Source organism: Arvicanthis niloticus, chromosome 22, assembly GCF_011762505.2.
Source record: "Arvicanthis niloticus isolate mArvNil1 chromosome 22, mArvNil1.pat.X, whole genome shotgun sequence".
NCBI lineage: Eukaryota > Metazoa > Chordata > Mammalia > Rodentia > Muridae > Arvicanthis > Arvicanthis niloticus.
In genome coordinates, this window is record NC_133429.1 from 34131218 (window position 1) to 34146241 (window position 15024).

Here is a 15024-nt window from a genome sequence, read left to right on the forward strand (position 1 = left end):
TGTCTGAAGGGAAGAAAGTAGCCAATTCAAAGGGTGTTGAGGGACGACATCTCTGAAGTGACCTTTGAACCCAGATGTGAGTGATAAGGATACAGACCAAAAAAAGCCTCAGAAGACTTGGGCGGTGGGTAAAGCTGCTGGAGTAAAAGTTGCTTGGCTTATTAGGGTGGAGAAAAAAGGCAAGTGGAGGCACAATCTGAATGGGGACAGTCACAGACTAGATCAAAGGGAACAGACTGAAGGAGTTCTGATAGGTAAGAAAAGAATTTTTTTTTTTTTTTTTTTTTAGCCCATTTGGCACTTTTGGAATGGATGGACTGAGAGGACCAGGGGGAGGAGGAGGCAATTTCTGAGGTTTATTTAGCAGTGTAGGAATGAGCACATGGTATGCTAACTCACTCTTGGGTGATGGAATTCCTAGAAGCTGATGAAGTGCATGACTCACAGAAGAGCTGAGAACACTCAGATTTTATTCTCAGTGGGGGTGGGGGGAGTATTAGGGCTTAGGACCCAGGTACTAGTTTTTATAGAAAACCAGGGACCAAGCAAGGTAGGTAGGACTTGGGCACAGGGTTCTGTTCAAAGCATGTTCATTTTGAACTGCCTATTATATATCCCAGTAAAGACTGGGATAAGTCCTAGGCCTAACTGCCTGCAGTTATGAGGATGGCTAAAAGAGATACAAATCTTGAAGTCACAAGGTTAAATAAGACCAGATGGGCAGAGGGAGTAGAAAAGGGCGAGGAGAGCTTTCATGTGTCACACCTGTTGCACCTGTTGGGGACAAGTGAGGACATAAAGGTGCTGGTATGTCCCTGAGGAGCAGGCAGGTGGAAATGCCTGATTGCTAACAGTTGGTATATTAGTTGTTAGTCACTGTGACAAAATACCGGTGGAAACGCATGTTCTGGGTCCTGAATGGTCAGTTGTCATTGCCTTTGGGTCTGTGATGAGGGTCTTGGAAACTAGTCACACCTTGTGGTGTGAAACCACAAGATAGAAAAGTCACACCTTGTGGTGTGAAACCACAAGATAGAAAATTCCCAGCATCCCTTTCAAGTGAACACCCCCATGACCTATCTATCTTCCTTTGTCTGGACCCCACCTCCTAAGGAAACCATTCCCTCCCACTTTCCAACATGCTCCAGGCCTTTGAGACCTTGCAAATAGTTTTCAAAGTTAGGCTTAGCTGGATATGGTGTCTTACAACTGTAATCCCAGCATTCTGGAAGATGAGACAGGAAGCTAGCTCACTGTGAGTTTAAGGCCTACTTGGGTTACACAGTGAAATCTGAGGCCAGCCTGGGCCATCCCGTTAGTTCCATTGTTATCTGTACTTACTAGTCAAAGAAGCAAAGCCAGGGTCACAGTGTCAGGGCAGGAATATGAACTCAGATTTTATAGCTCTAGTCCATATCTGGGACTTGCCTACCAGCAAATCTTTTATGAAACAAAAATGAAAAACTTTCTAGTCCATTCCCAATGAACATAAAGCTAAAATGTTGAATTAGTATGTCAACACTATACTATTCTCATTGAGATAATCAATCTGAATTTATGCTCTGTACCTGTTTATCATTGGCCAATATATGTAAACAACTTGATTTTCAAAAGAAGAGGGTAAGTAGAGGTTTCAATCCCTACTTTAGGTAACTTTCCAGTAGGAACATGAAATGACACTACCACCAGTAAGGTCTCTTAGAGGGATGAAACAGGAATTTTAGACAAGTATTTATCAGAAGTCCTCTTCTAACATAAATTATTACAAAACTAGATTCCAGAGCTCCACTCTTTGTTAAGGGACTACCGACAAGTGTTGGTCCAGATTCCTGCACAGATCACTCTGCGATATTAGTTTATATGACAATACAATCTCAGAAGTGTGAGGAAGGAGAAACAGGAGCATGGCAGGGAGAGCAGGGTACAGCTGCGGATGGTTTCTGGCTCTCAGGAGAGCTCTCCCTGATCTGGGGAGACACATGTACGCATGGCTAGTACAACTAAGAGAAACAGACAGAAACTATCCAGCCAAGGGCTCACACTGTGTTCCATGCAGTAAGAGATTCGGGAATTGGTTCTTGAAAATGGACTTTGTCAAATGAAAAGAAGGAAACTTCAGGATCAGTTAACCAGGTGAAGATGGTGTGCAAGGTATATGAAGGAGCCTGTTACTTTAATTGGAATCTAAGTAACTGCACATGCAAAATATATAGCAGTCAGAAGACAATTCACTTTTTAACAGACTTGTTGCCCACACGCATATCCCTCATCCCAGGGAGTCAGAACAGGAGGAGTAAACTCAAGTTCATGTCATACAGCCTTGAGACAGCAGAAGCTTCCCTCAATTTGTAAGTTCCTCCTTCCCATCTGGGAAAAAACAGAAGGCTAATACTTGGGACATGAGAAAACTGATTTTCAAAATCCTATCTCTTCCATAGATAGATAATTGAGACCAAATTAGTGGTCCTAACCTCTTGAGTAGACGTCCATATCCTGTCTTCCCTGCAGAAGAGAGCTCATCATGGGAGAATGTCCATGAATTCCCCAAGTCTAAGAGGATGGACCTCTGACATCCATTTAGTCAGGGAGTGTGGCGTCTACCTTCCTAAGCTGAAAACCTCATTCACTTCTTAACCACAGACATGTAAGGGAGGTTCTAACATCCATACATAAACAAACTCAGAGAGATTGTTTCTCTAAAGCCACTTAGCTAATGAGAAGCCACTTCAAGTTCATTTATCAGCCATATTGCAAGGCTTTAAGGAACACAATGTTATCTCATGCAAGTATCTTGTACTGTCTAGATTGATGGCCCTTGCGTATGATTTTTATCCATGTAACTAATAATGTCTCCATGTACATGTTCCTCTCATGATCCTACTAGCTCATTATATATTTGCTCAACACCAAGTCCGTTCATTCCATTTTTAACCAGGTGGTTTCAAAAAGCTATAGGGAAGTACTTACCTGAGTGTAATGGCCACAGACTTTTGTTTTTGTACATGTCATAGTGCTGAAGTCATAGTTCTTATTTTCTTCATACCAGGCAGAGATGGCTGAAGATACTGAGAAGAGGGATAGAGAGCCAAACCAGATGTTTTCTCCCAGGCCAGTGAAATTTGGGTGTATCCGCGAATGAAGCTGTGGGTTGTGTTTAAATGTACAAGATGCTGCCCATGTCTTTGCAATTTGGGCTAGTTTTGGGTCCCAAGACTGAAAAATAATTAAACAATATAGGAGTCAAGAGAGAAATATCTTACTCAAAAACCTAAGACTGTTATTAAGAACATGACTGTTCGCCTACTCAACTCAGAGCTGGAGAACCCACTGACTTACTACTTAAAGGCCAGACTCCAGTTCCTTTGAGAGTAAGAGTCAAAGCAACAAATGAGGTAGAATCCAGAAGCAGCTCAGTGCTTCCTAGTATCTACCTGCTAACTAGGTTGAGGATACTGTTGTAAGGTTTCTATTGCTCCAAAGACTCACCATGAAGAAAATACAAGTTGGAGAGGAAAGGGTTTATTCAGCTCACACTTCCACATCTCTGTTCAAAGAAGTCAGGACAGGAACTCAAACGGCAGAATCCTGGAAGCAGGAGCTGATGCAGATGCCGTGGAAGGATGCTTTTTACTAGCTTGCCTCCATGGCCTGCTCATAGAACAAGCCTGCTTTCTTACAGAACCAGGACCACCAGCCCAGGGATGGCAAATAGGTAGAACCCTTCCCCATTGATCACTAATAGAGAAAAACACCTTACCGCTGGATTCCATGGAAGTATTTTCTCAACACAGGCTCATTCTCTGATGACTTGCATATCTTGTGTCAAGTTAACACAAAAGCAGCCAGTACAAATAAGAAGCAATGAGGTCGGAGGATGAGAATAGGAGAGACATTGAAAAAACCAGGTTCTGGTTCTTTCAGAAAATCAACAAGATAGATAAACCCTTAGCCAGACTAACCAAAGGGTACAGAGACAGTATCCAAATTAATAAAATCAGAACTGAAAAGGGAGACATAACAACAGAAACTGAGGAAATTAAAAAAAATCATCAGATTCTACTACAAAGGCCTATACTCAACAAAACTGGAAAATCTGGATGAAATGGACAATTTTCTAGACAGATACCAGGTACCAAAGTTAAATCAGGAGCAGACAAACCATCTAAACAGTCCCATAACCTCTAAAGAAATAGAAGCAGTCATAAAAAGTCTCCCCACCAAAAAAAGTCTGGGACCAGATGCAGTGCAGAATTCTATCAGACCTTCCAGGAAGACCTAATACCAATTCTCTTCAAACTATTCCACAGAATAGAAACAAGGAACACTACCCAATTTGTTCTATGAAGCTACAATTATGCTGATACCTAAACCTTACAAAGACCCAACAAAGAAAGAGAACTTCAGACCAATCTCTCATGAATATTGATGCAAAAATACTCAATAAAATTCTTGCAAGCCAAATCCAAGAACACATCAAAACAATCATCCATCATGATCAAGTAGGCTTTATCCCAGGAATGCAGGGTTGGTTCAATATTCAGAAATCCATCAATGTAATCCACTATATAAACAAACTAAACACACGCGCGCGCGCGCGCACACACACACACACACACACACACACACACACACACACACACCTTGTACAAAGCTCAAGTCCAAGTATATAAAGGACCTCCACATAAAACCAGATACACTGAAACTAATAGAAGAGAAGGTGGGGAAGACCCTTGAATACCTAGGCACAGGGGAAAAGTTCCTCAACAGAACACCAATGGCTTATACTCTAAGATCAAGATTTGACAAATGGGACCTCATAAAATTGCAAAGCTTCTGTAAGGCAAAAGACACTGTCAATAGGACAAAACAGCAACCAACAGATTGGGAAAAGATCATTACCAATCCTACATCAGATAGAGGGCTAATATCCAATATATAAAAAGAACTCAAGTAATTAGACTCCAGACAACCAAATAACCCTATTAAAAAAAATGGGGTACAGAGCTAAATGAAGAATTATCAACTGAGGAAACTCGAATGGCCGAGAAGCACCTTAAGAAATGCTCAACATCCTTAGTCATCAGGGAAATGCAAATCAAAACAACCCTGAGATACTACCCCACATCAGTCAGAATGGCTAAGATAGATGCTGGCGAGGATGTGGAGAAAGAGAACACTCCTCCATTGTTGGTGGGATTGCAATCTAGTACAGCCACTCTGGAAATCAGTCTGGTGGTTCCTCAAAAAATTGAATATAACATTACCTGAGGATCCAGCTATACCACTCCTGGGCATATACCCAGAAGATGCTCCAACATATAACAAGGGCATATGTTCCACTATGTTCATACAGCCTTATTTATAATAGCCAGAAGCTGGAAAGAACCCAGATGTCCTTCAACAGAGGAATGAATACAAAAAATGTGGTATATTTACACAATGGAGTACTACTCAGCTATTAAAAATAATGAATTTGAGAAATTCTTAGGTAAATGGATGGAACTAGAAAATATCATCCTGCGTGAGGTAACCCAATCACAAAAGAACACACATGGTATTTACTCACTGATAAGTGGATATTAGCCCAAAAGCTTGAAATAGCCAAGATTCAACCCTCAGACCACATGAAACTCATGAAGAAGGAAGACCAAGTGTAGATGCCTCAGTCCTACTTAGAAGGAGTAACAAAATACTCAAGGGAGCAAATCTGGAGACAAAGTATGGGACAGAAACTGAAGGAGGGGCTGTCTGGAGACCATTCCACCTGGGTATCCATCCCATGTGCAGTCACCAAAGGTAGACGCTGATGTGGATATCAGGAAGTGTATGCTGACAAGAGCCTGATATAGCTGTCTCCTTAGAGGTCCTCCAGAGTCTGACACATTCAGAGGCAGATGCTCACAACTAACCATTGATCTGATCAAGGGTTTCCAATGGAGGAGTTAGAAGACCGAAGGAGCTGAAAGGGTTTGTAGCCCCATGAGGAGAGCAGCAATACCAACCAACCAGAGCTCCCAGGGTCTAAACCACCAGCCTGGGAGCACATAGGGAGGGACCCATGACTCCATCTGTATATGTAGGGGAGGATGGCCTTGTCGGGCATAGGTGGGAGAGGAGACCCTTGGCCCCATGAAGGCTGAATACAGAGTGTGTGGGGGGGATTCGAGGGTTTGGAGGTGGGAGTAGAGGGGTAGGTGGGGGCACATCCTCATAGAAGCAGGAGGAGGGGAGATGGGATAGGGGGTTCCTGGGTGGTGGGGGGAATGGGGTGGGATAGGGGGTTCCTGGGTGGTGGGGGGAATGGGGTAAGGGGATAAAATCTGAAATGTAAATATAATATCCAATTTAAAAAAAAAAAAAGGAAAGGGCAGGGCGGTGGTGGTGCACGCCTTTAATCCCAGCAATTGGGAGGCAGAGGCAGGCAGATTTCTGAGTTCGAGGCCAGCCTGGTCTACAGAGTGAGTTCCAGGACAGCCAGGACCACACAGAGAAACCCTGTCTCGAAAAACCAAAAAAAAAAAAAAAAAAAAAAAAAAAGAATACGAGAGAAGCAGGAACATCCATGTCTTCAAGTGATACTGCCTTATAACCAGAAGCTCTAAGAGATAAACAAGTCCCATGATGTCACGGGGAAAATAAAAATCAGCAGGTGATACACAGTAGCTTTTGTATGAAGGAATAGTGAACTGTCCAAACAAGAAATCTCCAGAACAATTCCGATAGTTCTCCAACAGTAAAATATGTAGGAAATACATCTTACTAAGGCGGTAAAAGATCTCTACAGTGAAAACCAGGAAACAATGAAGACATGCTGGAGATAACACTAGATTTGAGGTTCTCAACCTGTGGGTTGCAACTCCTCTCTTCAAAAACATCCTTACCTTACAACTCATAGCAATTGGAAAATTACAATTAGGAAGTAGCGACAAAAATACTTTATGGTTGAGGGTCATGCGACATGATGACCTGTATTAAAGGGTCACAGAATTAGGTTGAGAACCACGCTGTGGAGGATGGGAAGGATGTTCATGCTCATGGATTTGGGTAGGCATTTTCAAATGATAGTGTCACTGAAAGCTGTTTACAGATCTCACCACGCTCCCAATGCTTTCTTCTTAAAGCTAGGAAAAACATCTGAAAATTTACACAGGCTTCATATGCCACAGGACTTCTGATCAGAAATGGGAGTGCCAAAGCACTCATCAGTCTGGACTCCAAAAACAGAGTGCCGGTCAAAATCGACAGAACGGTATCAGCATTGGAACAGACAAGGAGATTAATGTAAGGGGACACTAGATGGATGATGCTGGGCAAGCTGGATGGGTACACACAGAAGCACAAAACCAGGTTCTTACAGTGTAGAAGAAACAGATCAGAATGTTTTACAAGCCTTAATGAGATCTGAAACTGCCACAGCCAAATGTCTCAATTTTACATCTTCTTTTTTATTTGTGGCTTCTATTTTTGCTCTTTTGCCCAATTACTTTGACTAACATTTCAATATATGAAGCGCAGACAATTAATTTTCTGAACAGGGCTTCAATGGCTCAGGAAATACGTAAGTACTAACAAGTGAGGCTGCAGTGATTAAAAAACATGTGCACAGTAAAAACCAACATTATCTGAGGGCATTGCCTAAAGAATGGAAAAAAAGCCAGGCAGTGGTGGCACACGCCTTTAATCCCAGCACTTGGGAGGCAGAGGCAGGCGGATTTCTGAGTTCGAGGCCAGCCTGGTCTACAGAGTGAGTTCCAGGACAGCCAGGGCTACACAGAGAAACCCTGTCTCGGAAAAACCAAAAAAAAAAAAAAAAAAAAAAAAAAAAAAAAAAAAAAAAAAAAAAAAAAAAAAAAAAAAAAAAAAAAAAAAAAAAAAAAAAAAAAGAATGGAAAAAAAGCTTGATGATACATACCTCTAATCACAACACTGAAGGTGGGGTCGTAGAGTCAGGCGGATCTCCAAGTTCTAGGCCAGAGTCTCAGTCTCATTTATATATCAAGTTCCAAAAAAAAAAAGAGAAAGACGCAAAACAAACAAAAAGGAAGGAAATAGAAAATAGGTTGCAGCTACTCGTGCATCAGTAGATTAACACCTAAAATGTATGAAGAGCTAAAAGCATTAAACTCTAAAAGGGTGAGAAATCCAACAACCAGCAGATGAGCTGAACACGGTCCTCGAGAGAAGCATAGCTCAACACCCTTAGTTATTAGGGAAATGCAACTACAAAGTGCACTGATGTGGGGGTGGAGACAAAGCCCTTATATGCTGCTCATAGGAATGTAAATTAGCTCAGCCACTATGGAAATCAGTATCACCAAAAACTATAAACATAAGAACTAGCGTGTGATTCAGCTACGATGTGACTGGGCGTGTATCGACAGGAATGGAAGTCAGCGCACTTGGGAGATTTCTTCAGATCTGTGTTTTGTTGTGGCTCTACTCACAACATCCAAGCTATGAATCACATCTAATGGTCCTAGATAGATGGAAGGGTAAGGAAAATAGTTTGTGTATAGATTTGCTTATATAAACACACTGAGGGGTATTGTTGAGTCACCAAGAACAAAATTATGACATTTGCAGGAAATCACATGGGATTGGAGATTATCACATTAAGTAACATAAAGCAGACGCAGGAGGGAAACTATCACGTCCTCTTCTATGTGAAGTACAGGGGGAAACAACCGAAGGCCACAGAAACATAGAAGGGGAAAGGGGGTCAGAGGACAAGGGTATGATTACAACCTAAGCATGCTGAATTATCATAATGAAACACCATTATTTTACACAGCATATAACAGAAAAAAAAGAAAAGAAAAGAAAACCACCCTGAAGACACAAAAAAGAGACCTTACAAATATTGACAGGAAAACCCATGACAACAAGGAAGTCTGCTGCCGCTCATGGCTGCGGAAAGGAAGTGTGCAGAAAGAACTGAATCATGCCCATGGCATTGCTCAAGACAGTCGGGGAAAGGTTAGGGACTGGGATCACAAGCTGAGTTTACTGCACACATTCGTTATGAGAAAAAAAAAAAAAAAAAAGCCCACTCAGGGTTACACAGAATTCACACCTAAATTAATGCAGGCGAGTTGCTTCTGCTTGACATGGGCTGCAAGCCCTGCTAGTGAACTCACCATGTACAGCATATCCCGGGCTGTCGGGTTCACTTCTGACCGAAGCTGGTTGTGAACTTGAACACATTCTTTGATGAAGTCCTCGTTTGTGATATCTGGCAAAGTACTTGCTGTATATGAAGAACTAGACACAAAAGAAGCCACCCAGACCATCACAGCAAGGATGACCTGCATGGTTTCTCTGGTTGCTGCTGGACCTAGAATCCAGAGCCTAAGGGTTCTGATAGAATGCAGACTGTCTCCGTGTTGAAGCTTGGCTGAACCCAGGGCTGTTTATGCTAGACAAATGCCCTGCCTCTGGGCTCCATCTTCAGTATGCTGGTGGTTTTGTTTTGTTTTGTGTTTTTTAAAAATGGCCAGCTTTACAAAGCACAGCGTACTTCAGCTTGAGAAGTCTGAGAGCAGAACATGACATCACAAAACTCACACACTGGATTTCTCCATATATGGCTTGCAGCTTGTGGTTTTTTTTTTTTTCCTTTCCTTTTCTTTTCTTTTCTTTTCTTTTCTTTTCTCTTTCTCTTTTCTCCCTCTTTCTGGCAAGCAAATAACAAAGGATACTTTATTGAGAGTTGAATACAGAAATAGTTTTTCCTGTCCAGATTTATAAAGCCAGACAAGGTGCACAAACCAACGTGGTTTTTATTTTATAGTTTCAGAGAAACTGAGACTCTTCACTGTAATTGCACTGAGGAGAATTTTTTCTTTTCTTTTCTTTTCTTTTCTTTTCTTTTTTTTTTCTATTTTGCAAGGATGACATAAACCCCTCTTGTGTCCATTTAAGGACCAAGGCTGATTTTGAAAAGAAGGCCACAGGTACCAGCTCTAGGAACAGACCATAAAATCCAGAAACAAGGTCATAAAACCGCCTCCCAAAGAGAAGCCTGGAGATAATCACAAGAATGTGGAAATATCTTATCTCAGGATGGGCCAGCTGGGCAGCCCTATCTCATCCTATGGCTAAACGTTCATGACATAGGAATGCACACCACTGACCACTTGTGACTCCCTAGCACCCAGCAATGAAAATTTAGATTACCTAATTCTTCTAGAGAGTTCCCCTGGCTCCCCATAAGAAGGCCTATGTGCCTTTGTCTGAAGTCACCCGTTTCAAAAAACGGTTGACCCCCGCCCCCCCACATGCTGGTTGCTTCTGCAGAGTAAATACTCTTTATCTTTGCATACTATCTGAGTCTGTGGTCTTCCTTCAGTGGTTTTTAGACCCTTATAATTTGTTTGTTTACATTCCAAGCACTGTCCCTCCTGTCAGTCCCCCTCTCACTGAGATCCTCCTTCATCCACCTTCCCCTTCTCTGAGAGGGTGGGCTGCCCCCCGCCTCCTGGGCATCCTCATATCCTGGCATCAAGTCTTTGCCAGATTAGGTGCATCTTCTTCCACTGAGGCCAGACAAATCAGCCCTGTGGAGGGATGGATACCACAGTCAGGCTACAGCTTTAGGTAGAGCCTCTGCTCCAGTTGTTGGGGGGCCTACATAAAGACTGTGCCTTAGGAGGGGGAGCAAATTACTGCCAGGGGCTTCATTCTAGCTAGTGTGTGTTCTTTGGTTGGTGGCTACGTCTCTGAGAGCTCCCAGAGGTCCAGGTTAGTTGACACTGTTGGTCTTTCTTTGGGTCTTCATCTTCCCCCAATTCTTCCATAAAAGTCCCCTACCTCCATCCAATGTTTGGCTGTGGGTATCTGCATCTGTTTTAGTCAGCAAGGGTAACACTCCTCCGTTGCTGGTGGGAGTACAAATCTGTACAACCATTGTGGAAGTCAATTTGTCGTTTTCTCAGAAAATTGGAAATAGTTCTACCTGAAGACCCAACTATACTGCTCCTGGGCATACCCCCACAAGATGCTCCACCACACCACAAAGATAATTGCTCTACTATGCTCATAGCAGATTTCTTCATAATAGCCAAAAACTGGAAACAACCCAGATGCCCCTCAACCAAAGAATGGATACAGAGAATGTGGTTCATTTACACAACGGAAAACTATTCAGCTATTAAAAACACGGACATCATGAATTTTGTAGACAAATAGATGGAACTAGAAAATATCATCCTGAGTGAGGTAACCCAGACCCAAAAGGACATGCATGGTATGTACTCACTGTTGAGTAGATATTAGCCATAAGCACCAAATACCCATAATATATCCACAGACCCAAAGAAGTTAAACAAGGAAGGCCCAAGGGAGGATGCTTGAATCACACTTAGGAGGGGAAACAGAATAGTCTTAAGAGGCAGAGGGAGGGAGGGAGGGAGGGAGGAAGGGAGGAAGAAAAGTGGGTAGAGACTGGAGGGGGAAGGGAATGGGAGCAGGCCTGGGGAGAGACAGGAGAGAGATCCAGAGGGCCAGGAGAATGAATAGAAATCTGCAGCTGCCTAGAATAGGGGTGGGGAGAATCTTTAGGAAGTCCCAGAGGTCAATGCAGGTGACCTTAGCTGAGATGCCTAACAGTGGGGACCTGGAAACAGATGGCGCTCATATTGATCTTAACGAGGTCAGTGCCTCTCGGTGACAGGGCATGAATAAAACACAGATTCTTATTTGGTGACATCATGCTTTGAGTTGAAAAGTATTCCCAAAGGAATTTCTGCAGTCTTTAACTAGGGTTCTCTAAGAAATGAACATGACAGAATATTTGTATTAAAGGGGGTTTATTAGCTGTGAGACCCTTGACCAACTTAGCACACTCTCATAAGTTCTTAGAAGCCTATTAAATGAGGCTAGTGGGGGATGTCTGTCTCCTTGATCATAGACGTTTGGGAGGATCAAATGAACCTTAATTCAATACATTAAGCTCCTATTGTATATATTAGGTTTAATATATAATAAATATATTATACATAACATATATAATAAATATATTATATATAACATATATAATAAATATATTATACATAACATATATAATAAATATATTATACATAACATATATAATAAATATATTATACATAACATATATAATAAATATATTATACATAACATATATAATAAATATATTATACATAACATATATAATAAATATATTATACATAACATATATAATAAATATATTATACATAACATATATAATAAATATATTATACATAACATATATAATAAATATATTATACATAACATATATAATAAATATATTATACATAACATATATAATAAATATATTATACATAACATATATAATAAATATATTATACATAACATATATAATAAATATATTATATATAACATATATAATAAATATATATAACAAAATATATATTATATGTAACATATAATTAATTCTATATTATGTTATATATTATACATTATACATATAATTTCTTATAAATATATATATACACAAATATATACTTACTTTCTTATATATTTTATTATATATAACAAATGAAATACTATGTATATTATAATATGTATCATAATATATAGTTATAGTAGAAAATATATTATAACATGTATTAGCATAATATTAGCATATATCATAATACTTTATATAATACGAAATCAATATGTGATATAGTAAGATAAGGTATGATATTAAATATGTAATATACTAATTATGTATATATAATCTATATAATGTTAAAAGCAATCAAGGGTCTAACCCTCAGAGAAGCTGTTCGATAAGGTTAGAGTGGTTACAACACAGCTGTTGACCTGAATGATACGCATGGAAAGGTGTGCCAGCAGGAGAGGATACAGAGCAAGCGCAGAGGTAACATCCTTCATCTGCCACAGGAGTCTCCGACCTTCCTAATGCTGTATCCCTTTAACACGGTTCATGCTGTGGTGACCCCCCCCCCAACCATAAAATTATTTTTGCTAATAACTGCAATTTCGATACTGTTATGAATCACAATGTAAATAAAATTTTGGAGATAGGGGTTTGTCAAAAGAGTTGTGGCCCACAGTTTGAGAACCACTGATCTAGCCGGTAAGTTTTTTGCTGAGACAAAACTCAAATAAGTGAGGATGAAGTAAAAAAATCTAGGAACCGTACGACAGCCTTGCTATTGATACATAAGAAAACGCCCGCCGGGCGGTGGTGGCACACGCCTTTAATCCCAGCACTTGGGAGGCAGAGGCAGGCGGATTTCTGAGTTCGAGGCCAGCCTGGTCTACAGAGTGAGTTCCAGGACAGCCAGGGCTACACAGAGAAACCCTGTCTCGAAAAAAAGAAAATGGCCTTACTAGACACTCACAGTTAATCTCAAACTCTGTCTAGGATGCTGTTTCTAGGTTTCTAGGAGGAATGCATTCTAGGGTATCAATAGACTAAGCACTTTCTTGGCTGACACTCAAGCAACATTTGGATCAATGTTGTAATTAATAATCACCAGTGAGGAAGTTTTTCCTCGTAGGCAGGCCTGAGTCTGCTTCCCATCTCCTGGGTCTGTTAGCTATGATAGCTGGGTTTTTATTACAGAACAAGAAAACAAAACCCCACCAGGGAGCAAATTTAGTGTCGTTCGTGGTTGCTTGAGTCCCCCGGTTACACCATGGACCTCCCAAGAGTGAACATTTTCATCTTGAAATGTGCCCTAGTTTTCTTTCTGTTGCTGTGAGAAAACATGGAGGGAAACAAGTTGGGCAAGGAAAGGGCTTATTTGCTTTATAATTTCACACCACAACCAGTCAGGGAGGGAAGCCAGGGAAGGATTCAAGCAAGAACCCAGAGGCCGGAGCTGAAGCTGAGTCTAAAGACAAATGCCAATACTCTGCTTACTTTCTTATAGCACCCAGGACCTCCTGCCCAGGGGTGGCACTGCCCACAGCAGGCTGGATCTTCCCACCTCAATTATGAATCAAAAATATGCCCCCACAGACTTACCAACGGGCCAATCTGAGGGATGAAACGCTTTACTTAAGGTCCCCAGGTGACTGTAGTTAATGTGTCAAGTAGCCAGCGCGATATTGAAACAATTAGCTGCTGTTTTCTCTCCTAGAACTAATCTTTCAAAAGGAAAGTGCTATCAAAGGCCTTTTCTTTTTAACGCCTCAGACCCAACCCCCACCTTCTCTCTTCTGGTCTCTGCAGCCAAAGCTAGCAGAGGTAAAGTGGTTTACCACAGAACGGGGCGGAAATGAACTCTGTTCAGTTTTCAGCTGGTTTACAAGTGTTGGAGGAACTTCTCCACCCCCTGCCTTCAGGATCTGCCACAGCGCCATTTTAGCAAAGTTTTCTGCTTTTCTGTTATTTGTTTTCCTCTTTTACAGTGGAGCTACGTAACCTTTTATAGTCAGAAAATAAACTTTCTTTTGGAGAGTCATATGCACATCCATACACAGATAGAGCACGGTAAACCTGTCCACAGATAGAAGGATATCAGTACTCCCTGTATTATCAGTACGTAAGAGGGTGGAGGAAAAACTGCGCTGCCCGATCCGGTATACTCTTACCCTCTCCGATTCTGGAAACACTTAAGACTTTAAAAGTTTCCAGTAAAGCAGTTCTCAAGCTTACTCAGGGTCTCGCCCCCTTTGGAGGCCAAATGACCCTTTCACAGGGGTCACCTAAGAACACAGGAAATATTAAATACTGACAATTTGATCCATAGCTGTAGCAAAATTACAGTTATGAAGTAGCATCGAAAATGACTTTCTGGTTGGGAGCCATCACGCCGTGAGGAACCGTATTAAAGGGTCGCAGCATCGGGAAGATTGGAAGCCACTGCCCTGGAGACTATTTTTTTCAGGTTCCACAATCATCCCCATCGTGGCCACCTGTTCTCTTTTAACAAGGACTATTTTAATTTGGGTAGCTCCATTTTGTTTATAACCAGAAAATCGGGCTTTGGGTTTGTTTGTTTGTTTGTTTTGTTTTGTTTGCTATAGGGTCTTACTCTCTAGCCTAGGCTAGCTTCAAATTTGTGA

General features: G+C 41.2%; 1 protein-coding gene across 1 annotated transcript in view; it reads right to left on the reverse strand.

Moving 5' to 3' along the window:
* The window catches only part of Glipr1 (GLI pathogenesis related 1), an 18955-nt gene extending 4732 nt beyond the window's left edge, over nt 1-14223 (reverse strand). The window contains exons 1-3 of the mRNA XM_076920217.1: nt 13982-14223; nt 9138-9673; nt 2968-3213 (exon numbers count right to left, since the gene is read on the reverse strand). Of these exons, the coding sequence (XP_076776332.1) occupies nt 2968-3213; nt 9138-9311 (420 nt within the window). The 5' untranslated portion in view covers nt 9312-9673; nt 13982-14223. The remainder of the gene's footprint in view (nt 1-2967; nt 3214-9137; nt 9674-13981) is intronic.
* Between the last annotated feature and the right edge of the window lie 801 nt (nt 14224-15024).